Source organism: Oncorhynchus tshawytscha, linkage group LG20, assembly GCF_018296145.1.
Source record: "Oncorhynchus tshawytscha isolate Ot180627B linkage group LG20, Otsh_v2.0, whole genome shotgun sequence".
Taxonomy (NCBI): domain Eukaryota; kingdom Metazoa; phylum Chordata; class Actinopteri; order Salmoniformes; family Salmonidae; genus Oncorhynchus; species Oncorhynchus tshawytscha.
The window spans coordinates 30,174,716-30,200,685 of record NC_056448.1 but is presented as its reverse complement, the minus strand read 5'-3'; the positions used below and the strand labels follow the sequence as shown (position 1 = coordinate 30,200,685).

The 25,970-nt window shown below is 44.3% G+C and overlaps 1 protein-coding gene across 1 annotated transcript in view; it reads right to left on the bottom strand.

Annotated features, from left to right (window-relative positions):
• The window catches only part of grk3 (G protein-coupled receptor kinase 3), a 79,620-nt gene extending 54,528 nt beyond the window's left edge, over positions 1-25,092 (bottom strand). The window contains exons 1-2 of the mRNA XM_042302473.1: positions 23,128-25,092; positions 9,770-9,846 (exon numbers count right to left, since the gene is read on the bottom strand). Coding sequence (XP_042158407.1) covers positions 9,770-9,846; positions 23,128-23,240 — 190 coding nt within the window. The 5' untranslated portion in view covers positions 23,241-25,092. The remainder of the gene's footprint in view (positions 1-9,769; positions 9,847-23,127) is intronic.
• Between the last annotated feature and the right edge of the window lie 878 nt (positions 25,093-25,970).

Here is a 25,970-nt window from a genome sequence, read left to right as displayed (position 1 = left end):
TCAAGAGACTGGACATTGGCGAGAAGAATGCTAGGGAGTGGTGCACGATGTGCCCGTCTCCGGAGTCTGACCAGAAGACCGCCTCGTTTCCCTCTTTTACGGAGTCGTTTTTTTGGGTCGCCGCATAGGATCCATTCCGTTGTCCTGGTTGAAAGGCAGAACACAGGATCCGCTTCGTGAAAATCATATTCTTGGTCGTACTGATGGTGAGTTGACGCTGATCTTATATTCAGTAGTTCTTCTCGACTGTATGTAATGAAACCTAAGATGACCTGGGGTATTGTTTGTCGATTGTTGAGGGGAAAAAACAATTTAATCCATTTTTAGAATAAGGCTGTAACATAACAAAATGTTGAAAAAGTCAAGGGGTCTGAATACTTTCCTAATGCACTGTACCTTTAAAATACATCTCATGAGTGGAGAAGCAGACCCTTTTCCTTTCTTCCTGTGCCAATCTGCCTAGACGTACTGCCAAGTTCGCAGGTTGTTAGCTTGGTAACATGACTAAACAATGGTTTGTCAAACCAATAATTACCAACCCGGGATTAGTTTAAAAAACGGCCCGCGACATAGTTGGTTAAAATAAATTAAATGCACGAAAAATCGCAAAGGAAGAGAAAAGGTAGCTCTAGTAATATGGGGGATTTTTTTCATTTGAGCTAGAGACACGCCCTTTACTTTGCTGCAAAGCTGCAGGCATGGCTTTGAAGAAGCTGTGCTCTATTTCTCCTCTCTGACACTCACAGAGACAGAGAAATTGCAGAGCCTACTCAGACTGGCCTGTGCTCTTGGTCCTACCAGGGATGAAATAAAACAAATCGCTCACCTTTGCTTGCTCTGTGCGCTGCTCCAATATGTCAAATATAACAGAAGACTCATCTCCGCTCGCCATCAGGGCTCATTACAGCTGCCTTTATTGGACCGACGCATACAAGAGACTAGTGGCTGTTGCTTCAAAACATTCAGCTGAATTTAAAAACAAAACGAACTTTGACATTTTCTAACAGGCGCCAGTGGGTTCTTTAGATCGGTAGGGCAATATTAAACTATACTACAGTATTCTAAAATGTTGGTATCATGAGGTGTTGATTCCATGATATTACTGTGGTACCGGTATACACCGTGCAACACTATTTGGTTTATGGTCTATTTCACTTGCTTTGGCAATGTAAACATGTTTCCCATGCCAATAAAGCCCTTTGAATTGAGAGAGAACAAACTCCTTCCTGCTCCCCCTTCCCTCTCTCCTTTATCTCTTCTCCAGACCCTACACATCATTTCCTCATAAGCCCAAGCCCCTCCCCTCCCCTCCCTTTCCTCCTCGGTTCCTGTCAGTGGCACACAGACACACCAGGGAACAAGGATTCTGCCTTCCTGCAACCTCTGCGCACACAAACTATTGTACACATACATTTGTAAACGCGCACAAACTCACACACACATTAGAGTTAGTGTGTGTAGAGAGGATCCCTGTTTGCAGAGAGGGCGTTTTTGCATGCAAAGCGCACACACAGTGGTTGGTGGGTGTTCTTCAGTGGAATAAGGTTAGAGGAGAAAGAGACAGACATTTTACATCGCTGGAGTCAGGGATTAACCTTAATCACAGGACACTTCAGCAGTCACCAGCTAAATCAACAAATGGCCTTCTCACAAAACACACACACACAGCAACGCCCGCATACACACACTCCTAGGATGAGACATAGGCTTCTCTGTGCTTTGTGTCATTACTGGAATCACCTGAACTGGCTAAATATAACCTGCTGATTAAGTCACCCTAACTCACAGCTCAACACGGTCCACACACACACACACACCTCCTCCCCTTCATCCATCTCCAGTCCTTTTAGCTGAAGCTGTTTATTCTGGACCCGTGATGTAGGAAGCTAGGTAGGTCTCTTCTTTCTCCCCGTCTTTCCTTCAATATCCATGTAGACAACCCGCCTGCTCTCTCCCGCTCTGTTCTGTACTTCCATCTCTTGTCACTATTCAGGAAGTGTCCATGTTCAAACCTCCCACACATGGACACATACATGTACTAAACCAGCAAAACCCCTCAACCACGTTCACTTTGAGTTACTCAGACAGCATAAGCGCAGAAAAATGTATAGAATTACAGGAAATGAGCTTTATAACTGATACATTTTGTACATTGTCATTTCGCCACTGCGGCCACTTTCTCTTCCCCACACACACACAATCTCAGTCAGTCAAACCGTCTCCCTCCTTCAATTTCATTATAAGCCTGTGAAGCAATACATCAAAAAAGTACACTACACCCCCCCCACACACACACACACAAAGCTCAAACGCACACACTGACTCCCTGACTCTATGCTAGCTCTCCTCCACAGTGAAGGTCAGTACATGTATAATGCAACACACACACTGGCTCGTCTGCTACCACACAGTGACCATCAATCATGAACACCTAACAGTATAAAGAACACTGGTGTCCACAACACCTTCTCTCACTCTACACTACTTTCAGTCTTTCCACTGATCTCAACCACTCTCCCTCTTCCCTCATCCCTCTTTTCTCTCCCTTCTACCATCCAAACCTCCCCTCCCCTCCCCTCTACCCCCTCCAAACCTCCTCTTATTCCCCTCTACCCCCTCCAAACCTCCTCTTATTCCCCTCTACCCCCTCCAAACCTCCCCTTTACCACCTCCAAACCTCCCCTATACCCCCTCCACTCTTACTCCTCTCCATCCCCTCTCCTCTCTCCCACCTCTCCACCCTCCTCTTACTCCCCTCCACCCTCCTCTTACTCCCCTCCACCCTCCTCTTACTCCCCTCCACCCTCCTCTTACTCCCCTCCACCCTCCTCTTACTCCCCTCTACATCTCCTGAGGTAGAGAGTCAGGGCTGGCGAGGGCTTTCAGACTTGTCTAGCACAAGGTCATAAGATTAGCTCAATGTGAAAACTCACTGCCAAAATCCTCACAGCTCACCAATCACTCACCCTCTCTCAGAGAGACACAACCAAATACACAAGCAATAAGACTTACAGTAACAGCAGGCTACACACACACAGGCTCCAAGTCTGTCTGGGAAACACATTCACACCAATCCAGAGTTTATAAACACACAGGCCTGATGCCAAGAGCTGGACAGAAAGAGAGTGAGAAAAGAGGGGAGGAATGGGGGTATATGGAGAGAAGTGGGGAGAGAAAGAGGGGGATGAGAGAAGAGAGGATGGATATTGTCATTTGGGGAAAAAGTGGTTTGAGGGAGAGCAGCAGTAAGACAGAGTAGTGTTGGCTCTATCAAACTCACATACACTGGTTCCAGTGCCCCTCTCTCTGATGGTCCAAAACAGTGTTGTGTGAGTTTGAGTGTGTGTGATCGACCGGCCAATTAATACACCCAGTCCCTTAGCAATTAGACCCGTCTGCTGGAGCACAGAGACACCAATCAATGAGCCACTACCCTGACACACGCTCAAGCACACACACAACTGCCGACACTTTGACACACACACATCAGTATACGCATGAGCTGACACACTAACAAGATAAACAGTGATCATCATCATACCAGCGAGCAGTGGGAGAGTGAGAGGGAGGGTGTGTGTGTTCTCCACTCCTGAAGAGAGAAGGATAGGAGACATGGTGAGGAATTGAAGCGTGTAGTGGGCACATGAGGAGAGAAAAGGCATGGAGACCTGGGTAGAAAGATGGGAGACTTAGGTAGGAGATATGGTGAGGAGGAGAGGCATGAAGAGGCCACTGTAGACTATTGAGACTGCCCCACCCTTCATGCCCGATGGCCTCGGGCAGCTCCAGTGCATTGTGGATCCATCTAGCCTTTATTGCTCTTGTTTAATGTCCCCTTCTCCATTTCCTCTCCTCCTCCGTTCTCATCATATTTTTTTATTTCTCCTTTAATCCATTTCATTTTTCCCTGTCATCGAGAGTTCTGCGGAGTTCCCATGGCAACCGACAGTTGCTAAGCAACATAAAACTCTCCATCATCCATTCCAGTACTCTGACAGATGGAGAGAGAGAAAGAGGGAGAGAGCAGCAGGGCAAGAGTAAAAGAAACAGAGAGAGAAAATTCAGACAAAGAGAGAGGAGAGGGAGTGAAAGAACTCTATGGGGGTCTCTGGAACACAAGGAGCCAGCCCTTCCACCCAGAGAACCAATCATAGCTTAGTGTTCCAGTCACAAGAGAGCCAATCACAGTCAGCCATCTTGAACACGGTGTACATCAGCTTTGTGCACCAGCCTGTAAACAAAGTCTCACACACACGTTAGCAGTCATATGGCTGTATCTGAGGAGCCTCTCTCCTCTCAGGCCCTCACAGGCACTCTGGCATGAGGGGTGGGGTGATCTCAGTACCGCAATGCAGTATCCACATATTCCCAGTAACCCAGTGAGAGTCAGACAGTGGGGACAGCAGAGTCTAAACATGGAGAGAGCGTGACAGAGCGATGAGAGTAAGAAATAGTGAACGAGAGCGAGAGAGATAGCAAATGAGAGCGAGAGAGATAGCAAATGAGATAGAGATGGAGAGCAAGGGCTGGATGTCTAACGTGCCAGAGGCCTCCTAACCTCCCCACATGCTCTGGTACTGACATGTGGGGACATGGTCTAACACACACAGCCTAGGCCCTAGGGACACACAGCTGTGCACACACACGTACACACAAGTTTGTAGACACTGCTTCAAAGTAGTGGATTCAGCTATTTCAGCCACACCTGTTGCAGACAGGTGTATACAAACGAGCACAAAGCTATGCAATCTCCATAGTGAGACATTCGCAGTAGAATGGCATTACTTAAGAGCTCAGTGACTTTCAACATTGGCACCGTAGGATGATCCTCCTCTCGCCCTCTCAGGGGTGGGCATCCAGGCCGCTCCTACCAGGTGACGTGGAGAGGATCTGTGTTTGCACCACGTATTGTCACTAATGGTGTCCCCCAAGGCTCGGTTCTAGACCCTCTCTTCTCTCTATAGACCAAATCACTTGGCTCCATCATATCATCAGCCCTGCCTCCAATACCCTACTCAAGAAATTGGATGCAGTCTATCACAGTGCAATCCGTTTTGTCACCAAAGCCCCATATACTACCCACCATTGCGACCTGTACGCTCTCGTTGGCTGGCCCTCGCTTCATACTCGTCGCCATACCCACTGGCTCCATGTCATCTACAAGACCCTGCTAGGTAAAGTCCCCCCTTATCTCAGCTCGCTGGTCACCATAGCATCTCCCACCTGTAGCACACGCTCCAGCAGGTATATCTCTCTAGTCACCCCCAAAACCAATTCTTTCTTTGGCCGCCTCTCCTTCCAGTTCTCTGCTGCCAATGACTGGAACGAACTACAAAAATCTCTGAAACTGGAAACACTTATCTCCCTCACTAGCTTTAAGCACCAACTGTCAGAGCAGCTCACAGATTACTGCACCTGTACATAACCCACCTATAATTTAGCCCAAACAACTACCTCTTTCCCAACTGTATTTAATTTTAATTTATTTATTTATTTTGCTCCTTTGCACCCCATTATTTTTATTTCTACTTTGCACATTCTTCCATTGCAAAACTACCATTCCAGTGTTTTACTTGCTATATTGTATTTACTTTGCCACCATGGCCTTTTTGCCTTTACCTCCCTTCTCACCTCATTTGCTCACATTGTATATAGACTTGTTTATACTGTATTATTGACTGTATGTTTGTTTTACTCCATGTGTAACTCTGTGTCGTTGTATCTGTCGAACTGCTTTGCTTTATCTTGGCCAGGTCACAATTGTAAATGAGAACTTGTTCTCAACTTGCCTACCTGGTTAAATAAAGGTAAAATAAAAAAATATCCTCACATGGTCCCTCCTATCATTACTATGCGGATGACACTCAACTACCTTTCTCCTTCCCCCCTTTTGACACACATGTGTGTGCCTGGCAGATATATATATATATATATATAAAAAAGTATGTGGACACCCCTTCAAATTAGTGGCTATTTCAGTGACACCTGTTGCTGACAGATATACAATATTGAGCACTTAGCCATGCAATCTCCATAGACAAACATTGGCAGTAGAACGGCCTTACTGAAGAGCGCAGTGACTTTCAACATGGCACCGTTATAGGATGCCACCTTTCCAACAAATTTCAGCCCTGCTAAAGCTGCCCAGGTCAACTGTAAGTGCTGTTATTGTGAAGTGGAAACGTCTAGGAGCAACAACAGCTCAGCTATGAAGTTTTAGGCCACACAAGCTCACAGAATGAGACCTCCAAGTGCTGAAGCATGTAGTGTGTAAAAGTAGTCGGTTACAACTCACCACAGAGTTCTAAACTGCCTCAGGAAACATCAGCACAAGAACTGTTATTAGGGAGATTCATGAAATGGGTTTCCATGGCCAAGCAGCCGCACACAAGTCTAAGATCACCACGCACAATACTAAGCATCGGCTGGAGTGGTGTAAAGCTCGCCACCATTGGAATCTGGAGCAGTGGAAACACGTTCTCTGGAGTGATGAATCACGCTTCACCATCTGGCAGTCCGACGGACGAATCTGAGTTTGGCGGATGCCAGGAAAACGCTACATGCCCCAATGCATAGTGCCAACTGTAAAGGTTGGTGGAAGAATGGTCTGGGGCTGTTTTTCATGGTTCGGGCCCCTTAGTTCCAGTGAAGGAAAATCTTAGCGCTACAGCATACAATGATATTCTAAACGATTCTGTGCTGGCCCGACTTCACTAAATGCTTGTGGCTGAATGGAAGGAAGTCTCCGCAGCAATGTTCCAACATCTAGTGGAAAGCCTATCCAGAAGAGTGGAGGCTGTTATACTGTAGCAGCAAAGGGGGGGACCAACTCCATATTAAAACCCATGATTTTGGAATGAGCTGTTCGACGAGCAGGTGTCCACATACTTTTGGTCATGTAGTGTATGTGAGTGCGAGGATGTGTCTTCAGCCCATTCACAGCTAAAGAGGATATGAGGTGAGAGAGAAGGAAGAGAGTGAGAAAGAGAGTGAGAAAGTGAGCAAGAGATCGCAAGAGAGAGACCACAATAACCCCCCGCCATTATGCAATACTACCCCCCCACCAACTCCTATTCTCAGGGTTAGCCAATACGATGACAGAGCACCTTGTTCACCATGACTAGAGCATGCATACACACGGATGACACATATGGCTGGGTAGGTAGAATCTATATCAGTTAGCAGAGGCCTGTCATCACGGCTGGGTACAAGCTACACTTATCAGTTGTTAACCATAGCCCAACATCAGCAGACTGACAAAACACTCCGAAATCACCATAAACAAACAGTGATGGCAGCAATCCAGTGTCAATGCTGTGGTTAGGTAGGTTGGTGACATGTGTGTTTTAGTGATGGGGAAAAATACTCACTTATACAGTTACATATCGGGATATTATATTTGACCATATAACCTAGTTTGCGGTTCTCATTAGCGATCAATAAAACATGTCTCTCCCGCAGACACATGGTGAGCAATGTTTGGAACATCCAATCACAATATGTCTAGAATCATGAGAATCTCAATACGTCTAGAATCATGAGAATCTCAATAAGTCTAGAATCATGAGAATCTCAATAAGTCTAGAATCATGAGAATCTCAATAAGTCTAGAATCATGAGAATCTCAATACATCTAGAATCATGAGAATCTCAATACGTCTAGAATCATGAGAATCTCAATAAGTCTAGAATCATGAGAATCTCAATACATATCATATTACCACCTAAATATCGTGATAATATCGTATCGCGATAATATCGTATCGCGATAATATCGTATCGTGATAATATCGCACCGTCAAGTCCCTGGCAATTCCCAGCCCATGACCGTACTACCACACCGAGAGGGAGCGAGAAATGAAGAGAGGAGAAGGTAGCGAGTGAGTGACAGGTAGAGAGAGAGAAAGAATTAGCGCTGCAGTCTCTGAGGGGAGGTGAGAGAGAGAGCAGAGCAGCAGTAAGTAAATCTAGTGAGCTGCAGGGCTCTGGTCCCCTGGTACAGACCGCTGCTACTGTCTCACTGTCTGTGATACTACTGGAAACCAGGCGACAGAGCACACTATTGTGACAGGTGGCTGAGACTTGATCTTGGATACAAACACAGGTTCAGTTTACAAAATGGGTTTTGGGTCACAGGAAAAGTTCCAAAAGCTTTACATGTGTCAGAGTGCTTTAGGTCAGCCACAGTGGATAACCCTTTAGTTACCACTGATCTCCACTTTCTGTTAGCATGTGAAGAGCTGGAACAGGGTTAGCCAATCAGCAGCCTCATACAGATGGCATCTCGGAAAGGGAAGTAGAGTGTTGTCAGGCAAGACAGGACACACACCAACTCAATCACCAACTTATCCCATGACAACGGCTTAGGGCTGGCCAATATCTAATTCATTTGATGAGTTCAAATGTATGTTTCTGCAGGATATTCCAAATGCCTTGAGCTTATTTTGGACAGATTTAAGCAAGAGTGAAACCTCTCGCTTCGCTTCATCCTCTCTGTTACACACATACAGCAAGCCCCTCCCTCTGCCACTCACACAACCAAGATGATCACTTCTTCCTCTCTGTTACACACATACAGCAAGCCCCTCCCTCTGCCACTCACACAACCAAGATGATCACTTCTTCCTCTCTGTTACACACATACAGCAAGCCCCTCCCTCTGCCACTCACACAACCAAGATGATCACTTCTTCCTCTCTGTTACACACATACAGCAAGCCCCTCCCTCTGCCACTCACACAACCAAGATGATCACTTATTCCTCTATGACACGCGGTTTCAAATCGCTATTTGAATTTGAGGTCAACAGAATCAGTCATATGGACACAAACACATTGAGACATTATTTAACTGTAATAAAGGACAAGTTAACCTTTCTGACGATACCCTTTTTATGTCTCAACTACTCACATTGCGTACAGAGCAGACATCACTAAAACAGGAGTATCAATAAACATTGATTCTGGAAAAAGAAGGCTAAGTTTGTCGTGTCACATACCACTCGCAGCATTTTAGCCAAAGACTTATATGGTCTAGTCTGTGTTTTATAAATGTGCAATAAGCATAAAACGCAATTATATAAGGAATTGTCAACTCGTTGTCATTCTGAGAAATAAGGAAGACCACTTGATTTCAACATGTGAACAAAGTGGACAGACTAGCATGGTGTTCAAACTGTTGGAGACGGACAGCAGGGTGTGTTTATAACTATTCAACTGTTTTGCCTTGTTAACTAGCAGATACATCCAAGTTGGCTAAACTTGAAACAAAGATTTCTATAAAGGCTAGCTGGTGATTCACTAGCACTTGTGAGATTGATATGAGACCGGTGACAATTTTCTAGAAAACCTGCTACAAGAAGTAAATGCATTGTGCATGTTTCTGGTTACATTAGTAACACAAAGTGCATTGTCATAGACAAACTTGAAAGCTGGATCAGTGATTGAAAAAAGCAGGTTATAAACTAGTTGAATAAAATAATGTTTGTGGAAGGGTTATATTTATCCTAGCTATAACTTCACAAGCCCTGAATTCATTAGATTATTGCTGACTGTGTGAAATGCAGTGCATTTTAACTTTAAATTGTACAACAAAAAGCTTATTCAGAGAAATCATTTAGGCCATATTGCCCTTCCTACCACAGCTCCCCTCCCAGAACACATTCTTGCGTGTGTGTGTGTAATTCTATTGTGTCTGACGTGGTGCTATAGTTCTCATGGCTGTTTGGTTATTGAAAGGACAACAGTACTCCATCACACAGACTACTCACCGATCTTTTGGTTGAAGATTTTGTCGAAGGTCAGCTCATCTCTTTCCTCCAGGTACTTCTGCATCACACTGCGAATACTGCTCAAAAGAGAGAGGGGCGAGAAAGGGGAACACAACGTTAGGAACGTACTTATAGGACATAAGGTTACAATGAGCTCCACATTGTTAGAAAACTGGAGCATATTTGAAAGGACACACACAGAAAGGGCAAAGGTGAAATCAGAGTATGGACTCCCAAATCCCCACTACAAAACATTCCTTCCTATTCCTTCCTGCCCAGGCTCTACTCTCCTAATTTCACCAGCTTCATCTCTCCTGTCATCCTTTCAGCTCTCCTCCCTGCTCCCCTCCACCTCCATTCCTGATCCCTGCCCTGGTTTGGGCCTCTCCCTTCCTGCCACCTGTCCCCTGACAGAGGGGAGGCCCGGGGGAGAGCAGGAGGGTGAGGAGCAAGGGGTGGGGGTAGGGGGGACAGAACAGCAGCTTGCCCTGGGAGAGGGTGTTAATGAGAGGAGGACTGGGGAGAATGAATCAATTAGCACCCCCTCCATGGGCCCATTAACACACACACACACACACGCACGAGAAGGGATGGGAACGTTACCACACACATGGCAGAAGGAGGGTAGCACTTTCCACATGACAGCACATTGGCCAGACAGACACCTGGCCCAAGACGGATTGGTTTAAACAAGAGAGGAGAGAGGTTAAGGAGAGAATGAGAGAGATGGAAGGAGGCGGGACAGGTGAGAGATGAGAGCGAGCAAGATCTTGGATGTGTCTATTACTGCCAGTGAGCCAGTGGCAACGAGTGTGTGCTGATATGATCCAGAACCACAACAAATGTTTTTGTTTTTTCATCTCGTTTAACCTGCACATTGTGAAAATGTTATACGGTCTCTGACCAAAACTATTTTCAGGACAGACATCCCAGCTCATGAACTTACACAAATCACAAAAACATGCTACTCACAGTTTGCTGCACACACAAACCAAATATTACACAGCAAGGCTCTTGATCCAGGAGGAGATTCTCTGCTGTTACCAGCAAGCAAAGCTTCATTTTTGAAGCTAACCACTTAGCTAGATGATAACTACTGTAGTAACTGAATTAGCAAACCAAATGCACAACTGCAGAGCATGTAGCACATTTTAGACAGTTAAAATAATTAACCTAATAGTTAAGATGTTTAGCTGGCAAACATTTAGTTGTGAATACCATACCGTAACTCAAATTGTATTGGTCACATGTAGCAGATGTTAATGCAAGTGTAGCGAAATGCTTGTACTTCTAGTTCTGACAGTGCAGCAATATCTAACAATTTCCAAACAAGTACCTAATACACACAAATCTAAAGAGGTGAATGAGAATATGTAAGTATATGGATGAGTGATGGCTGAGCGGCATAGGCAAGGTGCAATAGATGGTATAAAATACAGTATATACATGTGATAGGAGTATTGTAAGATATGTAAACATTAATAAAGTGGCATTGTTTCAAGTGACTAGTAATCCATTTATTAAAGTGGTCAGTGATTGGGTCTCAATGTAGCCAGCAGCCTCTCCGAGTTAGTGATTGCTGATTGAATATGTCCATAAACACTCCAGCCAGCTGGTCTGTGCATGCTCTGATGACACGGCTAGGGATGCCATCTGGGCCAGCAGCCTTGCGAGGGTTAACACGCTTAAATGTTTAACTCACGTCGGCCACGGAGAAGGAGAGGGGCGCAGTCCTTGTTAGCGGGCCGCGACGGTGGCACTGAAGGGGTTTAGTTTGTCTGGACATCGGTGTCCGTGACTAGATCACGTGGTGTGTGATGCACAACAGTCAGTGACTCAAGGCTCCAGTCTCATCGTTGTGGGCTTGTAAACAAACACCACATGTACTACCAGTAAGCAACATAATGAAACATTTAAATGAAGAATGCGGTCTTCTTTATCTCCTAACATATTGCACAAGTTGATTGCAGGTATTTACTTAAAAAGTAGCTACAAATATTCAAATTCATAATAAAAATACTCCGCCATACGCAGTATACCGCCCAAGCCTAGATGCTAGCACCAAGTATAACAGTGGTTGATAGAGGAGACACTAAATACTAGCTACTTTATAACACAGTGGCAGATGTAGTAAAAGAGGCTGATGCTTAGCTAGCGAAAACACTTACTAGTAGGCATGTAACATACTGGTTGATGCTAGCACCAATGCTAACTAACTTGTAGTAAAACAGTGGCTGATGCTCACAAAGACACAAACTACTAGTGATGTGACAAACGGAGAAAAACAGACAGTTGCTTGATCACTTTCCCTTTAAAAACAAGAAAAACGCAAAACATTCCACATGAATTCACAATGCAGCTGTGCTGCTGGAAGCAATGGTTTGTGTTTCACGGTGCGTCCCTTTCAGATGGTTAAGCACCTGTACTACCATTACTGTGCCTCAACTCCCCCTCGCAAAGTCTGCATTTCACGACCTTTTTTAACTTAAAGTATTACCATTACAGGACTTCGATGCTGTTGCTTGCCTTTCCCATTTTTCCAACTGATAACAATGACATAATGGTGGAGTCAAAAAAATGTATACTCCGACTCCTTGCACGTCCACTCAACAGCTGTGTGTGTGTGTGTGTGTGTACGTACAGTGAAGGAAGTATTTGATCCCCTGCTGATTTTGTACGTTTGCCCACTGACAAAGAAATGATCAGTCTATCATTTTAATGGTAGGTTTATTTGAACAGTGAGACAGAATAACAAACAAAAAAATCCAGAAAAACGCATGTCAAAAATATTATAAATTGATTTGCATTTTAATGAGGGAAATAAGTATGAGGCATGTTGAACGGGACTAGGGGCTCCGCAGTAAAATAAAACAATGAGAGCTGCCCTAAACAACAATATACAAGGCATATTGACATTAGAGGCATAAGGCAATCACAGTTGTGGATTGGGAGAGCTAAGACAACAACGGGTGAGACAACAACGGGTAAACAGCTAAGACAACAACAACGGGTAAACAGCTAAGACAACAACAACGGGTAAACAGCTAAGACAACAACAACGGGTAAATGGTGATGAACGGCAGAGGGTCAGTTAGCTACACACAGGGCCTGAGTTCGAGGCTGGGGCCGAGAAAATAAACTAAATTAAGTACCGTGGTAATGAACAATCCAGCAGGCATCAGCTGCCGAGTGATCATAGGGTCCAATGAGCAGCAATAGATGAAACAGGGAGCCGTTCGGTAGTCGATTACTACGCTAGGCGAGCGGGAGACACGGCGTTCAGGAAGCTAGCGGGCCGGGGATAGTAGATGGATCTTCACCAACATCTATGATGCATAGGCCGGTTGAGAGCACGTCGGTCAAATTACGTCAGCAGACCAGCCGTGATGGATCGACGGGGCTCCGTGTCAACAAAGGGGTCCAGGCCAATTGGCAAGAGAGGTATTGTCGTTGGTGTACTTCGTTTGCTAGCCGGGAGATGGGCCTAGCTCGAGGCTAACTGATGCATGCTTCTGGACAATAGCCACTCAGCAGCAGCTAGCTAGCTGCGATGATCCAGAGTAATGGTTCAGAGCTTGTGGCAGGAATCCGGTGATATAGTGGAGGGAAAAAAAGCAATCCGATATGCTCAGGGCTGATATCGCGCTGTGCAGACTGGCAGGTATTATCCGGGATATAGTGGCTGGTGTCTGAGCTAAAGGTAAAGACCGCTAGCAGTGGCTAACAATGACTAAATAGCTAGTAACTAATTAGCTGGCTAGCTTCAAATGGCTAGCTTCTGATGGAGGTTCCAGTTATAAGATCTAAAAAATAGCAGCTACATACCACATTGGGTGAGGCAGGTTGCAGGAAGGTATATTTAATTTGAAAATGGAAAAAAAAAGAGACTGAAACATAATGGAATGCATTTTTAAAAAAATGAATATTTACGAGACAAAAACAAACTTCTTACTGCTCGCCATCCTGTTTGTCCCAATGGAATACTGTATCTCGTCATTTCTTGGCTTGCAATGTTTCTCAACTTCAGTAAAGCAGGACCTATCATCAATGAATAGGCTAGACCCTCAACTCTGGACTTGGAAACCAGTTTGTCCTTTTTCCCCCCATTGTACCTCTACAAATCAGGGACTGATTTAGACCTGGGACACTAGGTGAGTGCAATTAATTATCAGGTAGAAGAGAAAACCAGCAGGCTCCGAACCTCGTAGGACAAGAGTTGAATATCCCTGGGCTAGGATATTCTACACGCAACAAATTGAATACTTAACACACACTCGCATCATTAGCGAAGAGAATGAGCAGGCGATCCAGGGCGAGGGAGAGAGAGGAGGGTGCAGGCAGAAATAACCTTGCAAACCGTGCGCATACTTCTTGGTAATCTGTATCTCGCAATGTCTGGTCTTGCAGGCCTCGCAAATTCACCAAAGTAGCCTAAAGTTTGCCTCTTCATCTCTGGTTTTATTTAAATGACAACTTTCCCCAGACCTTTAGAGCTGGTAGTCCCAATACCCAGAAATAAGTTACCTCTGATTTGTTCAGACGTCCCTATGGCAAAAACAGATGGGGAAAGAAGGTTTGGGAATAAATGCTGAAAATAAGGTCAGAGGTTTAAAAAAGGCTTAGATGTTATGTCTTTTGTTCTATGAGATAGCAGTCTTAACATGACCTTTATGAATTGTGAAGCCTTTGTGATTTTTATTACATTCATTCTTAAAAAAAAAATCACAAAAAGTGACGTTAACTGATGAAGACTATCTCAGAACCGAACGTATATGATCTCCTAAGCCGGTGTTTACCACAGACCTTATTTTCAGCATTTTTCCAAAAACACCATTCATTTTCCTCATAGGCTTTGTCCAACGAACCATGACAGAGTTATTGCCTACAAAAAGATGCCATTACTTCCTCTCTATAGCTTATAGTCTAGTTGGACTATAACACAGAAAACAATGTTTTGTGATAACTGCACTCTGATTAAAATGTGAAAAAAAATGTTTTTTTTTAGTTAGGTTTTTTTAATGTTAAGGATCCCAATGTCATTACACACTCCTACTAGTTTATAACACAGTGGCTAATGCTAGCCTAGCAGCAAAGCTAAAACCAGGGTAAGAATTTAACCAATAGTACTAGTAGTAACATAGCTGGGCCTGGATCTGTGCCTACAGGTCAACTTGTACGCAGTCCAGTAATAGCTCTCTGTCTAACTGAGCCACAAGAACCAGGATACAGGAAGTTGACTCTTCCTCATTCACTGGAGGCCAGGGGTGAGTCATAGGCATGTCTGCCTGCTGCAGAAACAACTAGCCTGGCTAACCCCTAGTCCCTGGTGGACACTTGTGGAGAGCTGATCTAAATAAGCAATTTGGTGCAAATTCCTCTGGGTAGCCAATCAGGGGATAAGGTGGAGCTACTACAATAATGTAACAATCCAATTATTTCAGATGCATGAAGTGCCTTTGCTCCATGAGTAGGGGGCTAAGGGGTGTTTCTGGACAGTGCCATAAAGCAGACAGCAGACTGTCCTGTCAGAATCTACTCTCTGCTACACTGGCCAATCAGAATCCACTCTCTGCTACACTGACCAATAACAATCCACTTGTACTCTTCTAGACTGGTGCACACTTACAAATGTTGCACTTCCCTTCTTGGATTTAAAAAAGGATAGGACCTGTATACTGTAGACCAGGGGTGTCAAACCCATTTTGCCCCGGGGCCGCATTCAGTCTTCAACGAGGTCCAGAAGGCAGCACTGACAATTGGTTATATTTCCAAAGACTGTACTCCAACAACCCCTCCCGCTCTCTGTCATCCCTCTTTAGCCTTCTAGTTTATTCCCTCTTCCCCCACCTCCTACCGCACAACACACATAACCTCTCGCCTCTCCTGCTGAGCTCTCTTTCAAACAGTACCAGCGCCCGATCTTCTCCCCTCCCCCCCTCTATCGCTTCCAGTGCTGCTGTCAAAATCTCACCTCTCTGCCAGCAGGCAAAGCCTAGGCACAAAGAGAATGTAGCAGCGATGCGCGATCCACAACGTCACAAACAGGCAGCCTAATTCAGATCATTTTTTTCCCACTCGTTGGTCTTTTGACCAATCCTATCAGCTCTGAAAAATAGCTGGATGTGAAAATATCTGATGTGATTGGCCAAAAAAACAATTAGTGGAAAAAAGATCCGAATTGGGCTGCCTGTGTAAATGTCTCCAAACACACAAACACTCACACCCACTCCAAACATACACACAGCTCTAAACACAAAACACACGCACACTACTCCAAATGCCACACAAACTCCAAAGACCACATACACACAGCCCCAAGTACACAAACATACAGAGCTGAAACACACACATACACATCCCACATACACACAGCTCCAAATCACTCACACATACCAACGCTGGCTTTCAGCACTCCGCTTTCCCTCTCAGTCTCTCCCCTTCTAGCCCATTTCCCTCCCCTCTGTCTCTCCCTCTCTAGCCTAGATCCCACCCCTCTCCAGCCTATATCCCCCTCAGTCTCTCCATCTCCCCCCACTCCCTCCTCCTCTAGCCTAGATCCACCCCTCTGTTTCTCCCTCTCAAGCCTATACCACCCCTCTCTAGCCTAGATCCCCCCTCCCAGTCTCTTCCTCTCTAGTCGGATTATTATCATAGCCAATTTCAGGAGATAACACATGCTTTCCATCAATAATCTTTTAAATCCTTATCAAATTAAAACAAATCATTTCCATAAAGCCATCTGAACCCAAGCAGGGGTCAGACAATTCAGATCTAATAATTGTTTCTGGGAGGGTGAGGTTGCAGAGTAGGCTAACAGCCAGTCACTATGTCCACTTTAGACAGTTAGGTTTGGAAGGACTAGCCTATGCAACACAGCCACTACAGTAGTAATGTTGCTGACCCTCCTGACCCTGGCCTGATGGTATTAATGCTCTCTCTCAATCTGCTGTGGTATTACCCACTGTGCTGTATTGGTAATCCTGGCTTCAGCACACACACACACACACACACACACACACACACGACTACAGCAGCATATTCATAAAGAGCAGGCCATGTATACCATACTACTTCAGTCATTGTTAAAGCAAACCCCACTATCACCCCTATGACACACTCTTATCACAGAAGAATAGTGTCTTATCTCCTCAGCCCTGTAAACAATACCTAATGGACGATTAGCAATCAAATTCAAATTCTACAAGCTCAATACACACACACACACACACACACACACACACACACACCAAAAGTAGAAGAAGCCGTAGACAGTACAGAGATTGCCCTCTGAGGAGAAACCTCTTCCAAATCTGATTTGAAGAGGCAATCTTTTCCATTTGAGATTGAGGCCTGCCTGCACAATTCGAATGTGTGTAGTGTGTGTAGTGAGATCTACAATGAGGAATCAACCCATCTGAGGATTAACTAGGATTTCTGAGTAAATGGTATTGACATTAAGGTCTGAAAGGCATTCGCCCATGGGGGAAAGTCGGGAGTCAGATAAATGTTAAGTAGCAATTTTCAACACACAGGGGAGGAACCACAAATAATTGAATTCTTTGCATTTTGGTTGTTGAACGTTTAAAAAAATATATTTTAAAAACCTGCCCAATGGGGCCAGCCTCAGAGCAGGCTCAACTTGCAGGACGGATCAGGACACTTGCCCCAGGCAATAGGGCAACCCTTAATGTCAATCCCTGCTTTAATGTTGGGTCTGTGAACTTGCTCTGCACATGGGAAAACCAACTGAAGGCCTACTCAGTTTAACAACACATCTAGTTCACTAGCTCAGGGTCTGATAGAGCTGAGACAGAGGATGAGGAAGTCACAGAAGCCTGGCTGACTGGATAGAACGCATTTTGACACTTTCACAGAACTCACTTAATTGTAATACAAACACTAACAGAAGTAGCTTAATAATCGTTTCTCAGTACCAGAACTAGCACATCTTTCTCCGAACAGCTTAGGTACCTGCCAAGCAGTTACACACCTGATTCTACCAATCAAAGCCTTGGCTGAAGACTATGATGATTAGTTCATAAGATTAATCAAGTGCGTTAATGCTCTGCTGGAGCAAAAGTTCACACCATCTACATCAGCCATTGTGGAAAAGACCCTGGCTGTAATAGGAGATCAATGTAGAAAAACTAAAAGAACAACATTAGTCTAAGTGGGTTCAAGGCTGCAGTTTGGACCTGTTCATTGACCACATCTAAAGCAAACAAATCAACCAGTGGCTTTACCAAATGGCCATGGTACGATTCAGCCTTGACTGAACACACACAGCGGGGTCTGTAAACACAGTCATCCCTTAGTAGGCTAACTTTGGCCCAGTACGTGATTGGTTTTCATCAATAGATGTGACTAAACATATTTAATTTCACTAAAAAGGGAGGTGATGTTTAGGGCCAGTTTCCTGAACCCAGATTAAGCCTACTCGTGGACTTAAAAGCGTGATCGATGGAGAATCTCTGTCAGCAGTGCTAAGGCCAAGACTAGGCATACTCTGGGTCTGGGAAACTGGTCCCTGTGTGTTGCTGATCTGATTTCTCAAGGTGGTCATTCAGGGGTGAGGATGTCTGTCTGTACTACAACTCCCATCAGGCAGTGGGGTGCTGCTGCAAACACCAGGGTGGCAAAAAGTTAACTTCTTATGGCTGGGGGCAGTATTGAGTAGCTTGGATGAATAAGGTGTCCAGAGGTGCTCAGCGTAAACTACTTGCTACTCAGTCCCAGTTGCTAATATATGCATATTATTAGTATATTTGGATAGAAATCACTCTGAAGATTCTGAGGTTGGTCATTTTTCAACTCATTCCCTATTGAAGATACAGTGGGATATTGGTCATGTTGCACTTCCTAAGGCTTCCACTAGATGTCAACAGTCTTTAGAACCAGGCCTCCCGGGTGGCGCAGTGGTTAAGGGCGCTGTACTGCAGCACCAGCTGTGCCACCAGAGGCTCTAGGTTCGCACCCAGGCTGTCGTAACCAGCCGCGACCGGGAGGTACGTGGGGCGACGCACAATTGGCCTAGCGTCGTCCGGGTTAGGGAGGGCTTGGCCGGTAGGGATATCCTTGTCTCATCGCGCACCAGCGACTCCTGTGGCGGGCCGGGCGCAGTGCGCGCCAACCAAGGTTGCCAGGTGCACAGTGTTTCCTCCGACACATTGGTGCGGCTGGCTTCCGGGTTGGATGCGCGCTGTGTTAAGAAGCAGGCTTGGTTGGGTTGTGTATCGTAGGACGCGTGACCTTCAACATTCGTCTCCCCCGAGCCCGTACGAGAGTTGTAGCGATGAGACAAGATGGTAGCTACTAAACAATTGGATACCACGAAATTGGGGAGAAAAAGTGGTAAAAAATAATTTAAAAAACAGTCTTTAGAACCTTGTTTGATGCTTCTACTGTGAAGTGGGGGCGAATGAGAGGGGAATGAGTCCGAGGTCTGCCAGAATGCCTTGAGCTCGTGACGCTCGTTCACGTGAGAGTTAGCTTGAGTTCCATTGCATTTCTACAGATAAAGGAATTCTCCGGTTGGAACATTATTGATGATTTATGTTAAAAACATCCTAAAGATTGATTCTATACACCGTTTGACATGTTTCTACGGACTGGAACAGAACTTTGACTTTTCGTCTGCTCCTAGTGAACGCGCTTCGTGAGTTTGGATTTACCAAACGAGCTAACAAAAGGAGCTATTTAGACATAAATGATGGACATTATCAAATAAAACAAACATTTATTGTGGAACTGGGATTCCTGGGAGTGCATTCTGATGAAGATCATCAAAGGTAAGTGAATATTTATAATGTTATTTCTGACTTCTGTTGACTGCACAATATGGCGGATATCTTTTTGGCTTGTTTGGGCTCTGAGCGCCGTACTCAGATTATTGCATGGTTTGCTTTTTCCGTAAAGCTTTTTTGAAATCTGACACAGCGGTTGCATTAAGGAGAAGAGTATCTAAAGTTCCATGTATAACACTCGTATTTTCATCAACATTTATGATGAGTATTTCTGTAAATTGATGTGGCTCTTTGCAAAATCACAAGATGTTTTTGGACCTACTGAACATAACACGCCAATGTGTACTGAGATTTTTTGATAGAAATATGAACTTTATCAAACAAAACATACATGTATTGTGTAACATGAAGTCCTATGAGTGTCATCTGATGAAGATCAAAGGTTAGTGATTAATTCTCTCTATTTCTGATTTTTGTGACTCCTCTCTTTGGCTGGAAAAATGGCTGTGTTTTTCTGTGACTTGGCTCTGACCTAACAATCGCTTGTGGTGCTTTTGCTGTAAGGCTATTTGAAATCGGACACTGTGGTGGGATTAATAAAAAGTGCATCTTTAAAATGATGTGAAATACTAGTATGTTTGAGGAATTTTAATTATGGGATTTCTGTTGTTTTGAATTTGGCGCCCTGCACTTTCACTGGCTGTTGCCATATCGATCCCGTTAACGGAATTGCAGCCCTAAGAAGTTAAGACAGAAATATATGGACAGGTTTAGAATAAGGAATAGGCCTAAAGCTCTTTTCATTACAGTTAACTTCAAGTGCAATGTTACAAAACGTTCTGAGAGACTGTATTTTGTAGAATATAAATTATTCTGTCAGGTAGAATAGTGAATCGTGTCAGGTCTACACTTTACATGTCTAGGCTATATGATGAACAAATGAAAAACCTAATTTAGGATTGCTCGGATTAGAGCCAATTCATAACATTATCAGAAAGAACTTTGACGAAGTGATTGTATCTATGATCATTGCGCAGCATGACACTGAATATTATGACTGAGAAAAGTCCATAAAGCAATCAATGGATGGAAGAGATGGCATAGCGTGCTGTGCTTCTGAAGCTTGGTGAGGACTAGAACTAAGCTTGGTGAAGACGAGGACTAAGCTTGGTGAAGACTAGGACTAAGCTTGGTGAAGATTAGGACTGAGCTTGGTGAGAAACTTAGGCTTAGACGTTATACAGCCTGAGCCTAAACTACAAGTCAGAGACTTGTTAACATTATCATACGTTCATTATGTCGATCTCCTTTGAGCTGTACGTTTCACATTTACACACACACACACACAAATCTATGAGAATGCCATCGGTGTCAACTCTACACTGACAAAACACTTCACCACATCCTCTTTCCCTTAGTCTGACTAACAGCTCACTAGACAGCCAAACCCTGACCTTAAATAAAAATGTACAGCTATACGCTCAACTGATGCATGCAGGTTTTTCAGAGGAGGGATAAAGGTTAAACATTTTTTTTAGCTATAGTAAGGTATTTTATTTGTAAAGTGGGTATTCCCACATATCCAAAATGCTTATAGAAAGCAGTTTAGCATGAATCTTCTCTAAAGGGCACAGACAACCTGGCCTCTCCACACTACCAACTACACCTAAGCGGGGGATACCATCTTTGTATGGGCAGCTACAGAGACATACATAAGAATTTGTTCTTAACTAGTTAATAGCCTAGTTAATACCAAAAAGTATGTGGACACCCCTTCAAATGAGTAGATTCAGCTATTTCAGCCACACCCATTGCTGACTGGTGTATAAAAATCGAGCACACACATGCAATCTCCATAGACAAACATTTGCAGTAGAACGACCTTACTGAAGAGCTCAGTGATTTTCAATGTGGCACCGTCATAGGATGCCACCTTTTCAACAAGTCAGTTCGTCAAATTTCTGCCCTGCTAGCCCTGGTCAACTGTACCTGCTGTTATTGTGATGTGGAAACGTCTAGGAGCAACAACGGCTCAGCCATGAAGTGGTAGGCCAAACAAGCTTGAAAGAACGTGACCGCCGAATGCTGAAGCGCATACAAATCATCTGTCCACGGTTACAACACTCACTACCGACTTCCAAACTGCCTCTGGAAGCAACATCAGCACAAGAACTGTTCATCGGAAGCTTCATGAAATAAGTTTCCATGGCCAAGCAGCCGCACACAAGATTACCATGCACAATGCCAAGCGCCGGCTGGAGTGCTGGCGCACTGGAAACGCGTTCTCTGGATTGATGAAACACACTTCACCATCTGGCTGTCCGACGGACAAATCTGCTAAGCTAAGGTTATACAGAAATGGTTAGTCGAGATCGGTGTGGAAGAACTTGACTGGCCTGCACAGAGCCCTGACCTCAAACCCATCGAAAACCTTTGGGAACGCCGACTGCGAGTCAGGCCTAATCACCCAACATCAGTGTCCGACCTCACTAATGCTTGTGGCTGAATGGAAGCAAGTCCCCGCAGCAATGTTCCAACATCTAATGGAATGCCTTCCCAGAAGAGTGGAGGCTGTTATAGCAGAAATGGGGTGGGACGAACTCCATATTAATGCCCATGATTTTGGAATTAGATGTTTGATGAGCAAGTGTCCACATACTTTTAGTCATGCAGTGTAGCAATTAGCTCCAACAATATTACCTAACTGGCTTCATACTGACAGGTGTTGCTATGGTGGCATCAAAGGCCATGCACACATCACACTCTCCAAACGCTCAATTTCCATCACCTCACATTTGACTTCAACGTCCCAATAGTAGCTGCCTGCGGGCCTGTATGTTATAAAAAATAATTTAAAAACTGTGCGTTTATAAATAGCTGTCAAAAACACCAGTGATTGCCGTAGGTCCCATTTGGCACAGTTGGTAGAGCATGGTGATTGCAACGCCAGGGTTGAGGGTTTGATTCCCAAGGGGGACCAGTACGAAAATGGATGCACTCACTACATAAGACTATCTGTTAAATGTCAAAAATGTAAATGGGGAAATTCATGCAGTTGAAGGGGAGAGATATGCAGATGTGAATGGATGGATACAGAAGACTCCTCCCACCATCTCTTATCTATCATTCCATCAAAAACGGATACTGGTAGTACTAACATATGACTGAATCAGATGAAAATAACAGCATATTATTTACACTCTTAAGCCACCAGTAAAAAATAAATAAACAGAAGCTACCACCGGATGGAGGTGGTGGTAATGGATGGGTGGCTTTGGTGCTAGCTGGAATGATTCTTGGTCTGGTCGTCAGAACACATTGTTAATGAGCTTCATTAAAATGATATAATTCTCGATGGCATTACGTCAGATGCAAATTGGTCTAATGTGGATTTGAAGGCTAGGGCCTTGAATGGTAGGGACCCTGGAGTCGCCTAAAGGAGACAGTTGACAAATAGTTTCCCATTAGTGAGTTACTGTAACTGACCGAGAGGTTTCAATGAGATAGGGCTTCCATCTCCCTATATGGCCATACACACATACATCAATTTGACAGGTAGACAAACATTGACTGACCGAAGCAGAACCTACAAGGCGGGTGAGCAGTTACATGTACCTGGATTCAGGCAGTATGATTTTCTTGCTCGCTCGGGCCGCTGGAGTAGATTTGCTCTTCTCCATCGCCATCAAATAGCTGACATCGGCGAGAACTGCTTCGAGGTCCGCCATCTTCAACCCTGGTTCGACCGAGTCGATACAACACCAGCCGTGGGAAGGATTTTTTTGTGAAAGATAAAGCAAATGTCCACTGAAAATCTTTAAAACCTAGTTCCAACCTGGGCGACCGAGGCAGCTATGCGGATGACAGGGGTGACCATCGAATGAAGCGTGTCGTTTTCTTCCTCCTAGGTTCGGCACACACGGTCGCTCAAAACACAACCATTGTTACACAAAAAAAAAATTGTATTCATCATCTGGGTATTTTTTTGTGTGCCAAAAATGGTAGTGGTTTCAATGGCCAGACAAGATTGATGAGATATTTCGAGATTTCAGAGAGCTTCACTTATTTTAGATGGCCCACCTGCTAGATGTGGCGAACTAGCAAGGCAGCTAGCTAATAACTGTGAATCCCCACTGATCCTAGCCACATAGTTTGTTTTATCCTCTTGAAAAACTAAAATTGTAATATTGCGGTACGTGGTACTCCAGCAAGACGTATGCTTCAAGCTTCCTAATTGTGTCTCGTCGCATCTGCTTCAAAATAAAACATTACTTTATGCGTCGACAAAGATGGGTTGTATCACTTCTATCGAATTGGTATTCGATAAAGACATCCTCGTGTAATAACGATGACAGGGGTAGAAAGCTAAAATAACAAGAGCAAGCCAGCTCGCCTGTATCACACAAAAAAAAGTACTGACGAATGAATGGTCCAGATACTAGCGAATACAGTAGTGAGGTTCAGGTTCAAACATATTCACCAACATGAAAAATCAAAACAATTGTCTTATTGGCATAGGATCCTACACAGCGATATCAGAAAGAGGACGTCAATCAAACCACAGATGTAGGTTGCCAGCTGAATATCCAGCACGCAAAAACTATCCCCGACTAAAATCTACTTTAGCTAACTAACGTTGGCGACAACTATCGAACGTAGCTATCAAGGTAACACGCATTCAGTTGTTGGCACTAACTTTACGTTAGATGCCACATTTAAACTGTACATTCAGCCACGAAATCAGCCAGCTAGATTCTCAATGTACGTGGTCGACAAGGGAGAAGTGTTATTACTAGCTGCTGTGGAAACCGGTGCTACTTGGTAGCGAGTTAGCCAGTAACGTTAGATAGCTGAATTTGAGCTAGTTAATATACGAAGCATCCGTAACAAACTAGCGCTAGCTAACACAACCGCTTTATCGCAACGACACAAAACCCACTCATCCAGTTCGCTAGCTAGCTCGCCATCTCAGTTAGGTAACGAATCCTGATCTTCAGCCAAATCCATGTTATTTCACAAGAGACCAACGAAACCGCACAAAATTAGCCATAGTCATTTATTTCACCCCAGTGTGTGGGCTCTGATATGGAGACAGTGGCTAGCTAGCTAGCTATCATGGGGGAGGGGGTGTTGGAGGAAATGGGCTAGTTAAGATAATCTTAGCTTGGTAACCGTCCACGGTCCCTCGCGACCGAGTCTTCAACTACAAGTTGAATTTTTTTTTTGCGATCAACAGCTTGCCAACTAGCTGACGAATAGGCAATGAAATATAAACGAAGAACCTAAGTACATATAACTTGGTAATATTTGCTGCCCGTCAGTGACTTCCTCCGTAAAGTTGTAACCATCAAACGTTTCTGCTCCTCAATCAGCACAAGCCGCAGCTGAGATCTGCATTCGACAGACTGACGACGCGGGAGAACGTTTGATATCCTGTTTGTTTACGGTCCTCCAAGAGGCACCGATTTCCTCTCGTTATCCCTTTTGAGTCCGAATAAGAACAGTTGACTTTACTCCATTTCGCTGGCTGTGTTGTGTATTCTCAGAAACAAGCCCTACCTAATTGTAAAAGCCCCACTTCCTCCAACTGCGACTAAGCATCCTGGAAAACATGTAATGGAGCAAGATCACTCATGGACGCGGACCTATATGATTATAAATGCCCTATTACGATTTGAGTCAAATTAAGACCATTATATAAAATGAGTAATATTTTGTTTAGCTTTATATTTTTATTTTTAACAGTGTTAACTGCAAATGAAGATTACATAATAGGATCAAAGAGGAGGTCGGTAGGCTGCCATTATGAGCATCTTTTTTTTAATATAACATGAATAATATATAACAGACACTTCTGGGTGATAACTTGCTGGATCAATCCAATGGACCAATCCCCGAATCAACAGACAATTAACTCATCTGTGGACCTTGAAACCATGTTATTGTAAGTCTACGTTGGAGACCCATTCCTTTGCTAATTTGTTCTAAATTGAGGCTATCAATTACTCAGATTTTGTAGCATAGGCCCTCAGTCCAGTCTCTCTCAGCCTATCGTGGACAGTCTGAGCACTGATGGAGAGATTGTGCGTTCCTGGTGTAACTCGGGCAGTTGTTGTTGCCATCCTGTACCTGTCCCGCAGGTGTGATGTTCAGACGTACCGATCCTGTGCAGGTGTTGTTACACGTGGTCTGCCACTGCGAGGACGATCAGCTGTCCGTCCTGTCTCCCTATAGCACTGTCTTAGGCGTCTCACAGTACGGACATTGCAATTTATTGCCCTGGCCACAACTGCAGTCGTCATGCCTCCTTGCAGCATGCCTACGGCATGTTCACGCAGATGAGCAGGGACCCTAGACATCTTTATTTTGGTGTTTTTCAGAGTCAGTAGAAAGGCCTCTTTAGTGTCCTATGTTTTCATAATTGTGACCTTAATTGCCTACCATCTGTAAGTTGTTAG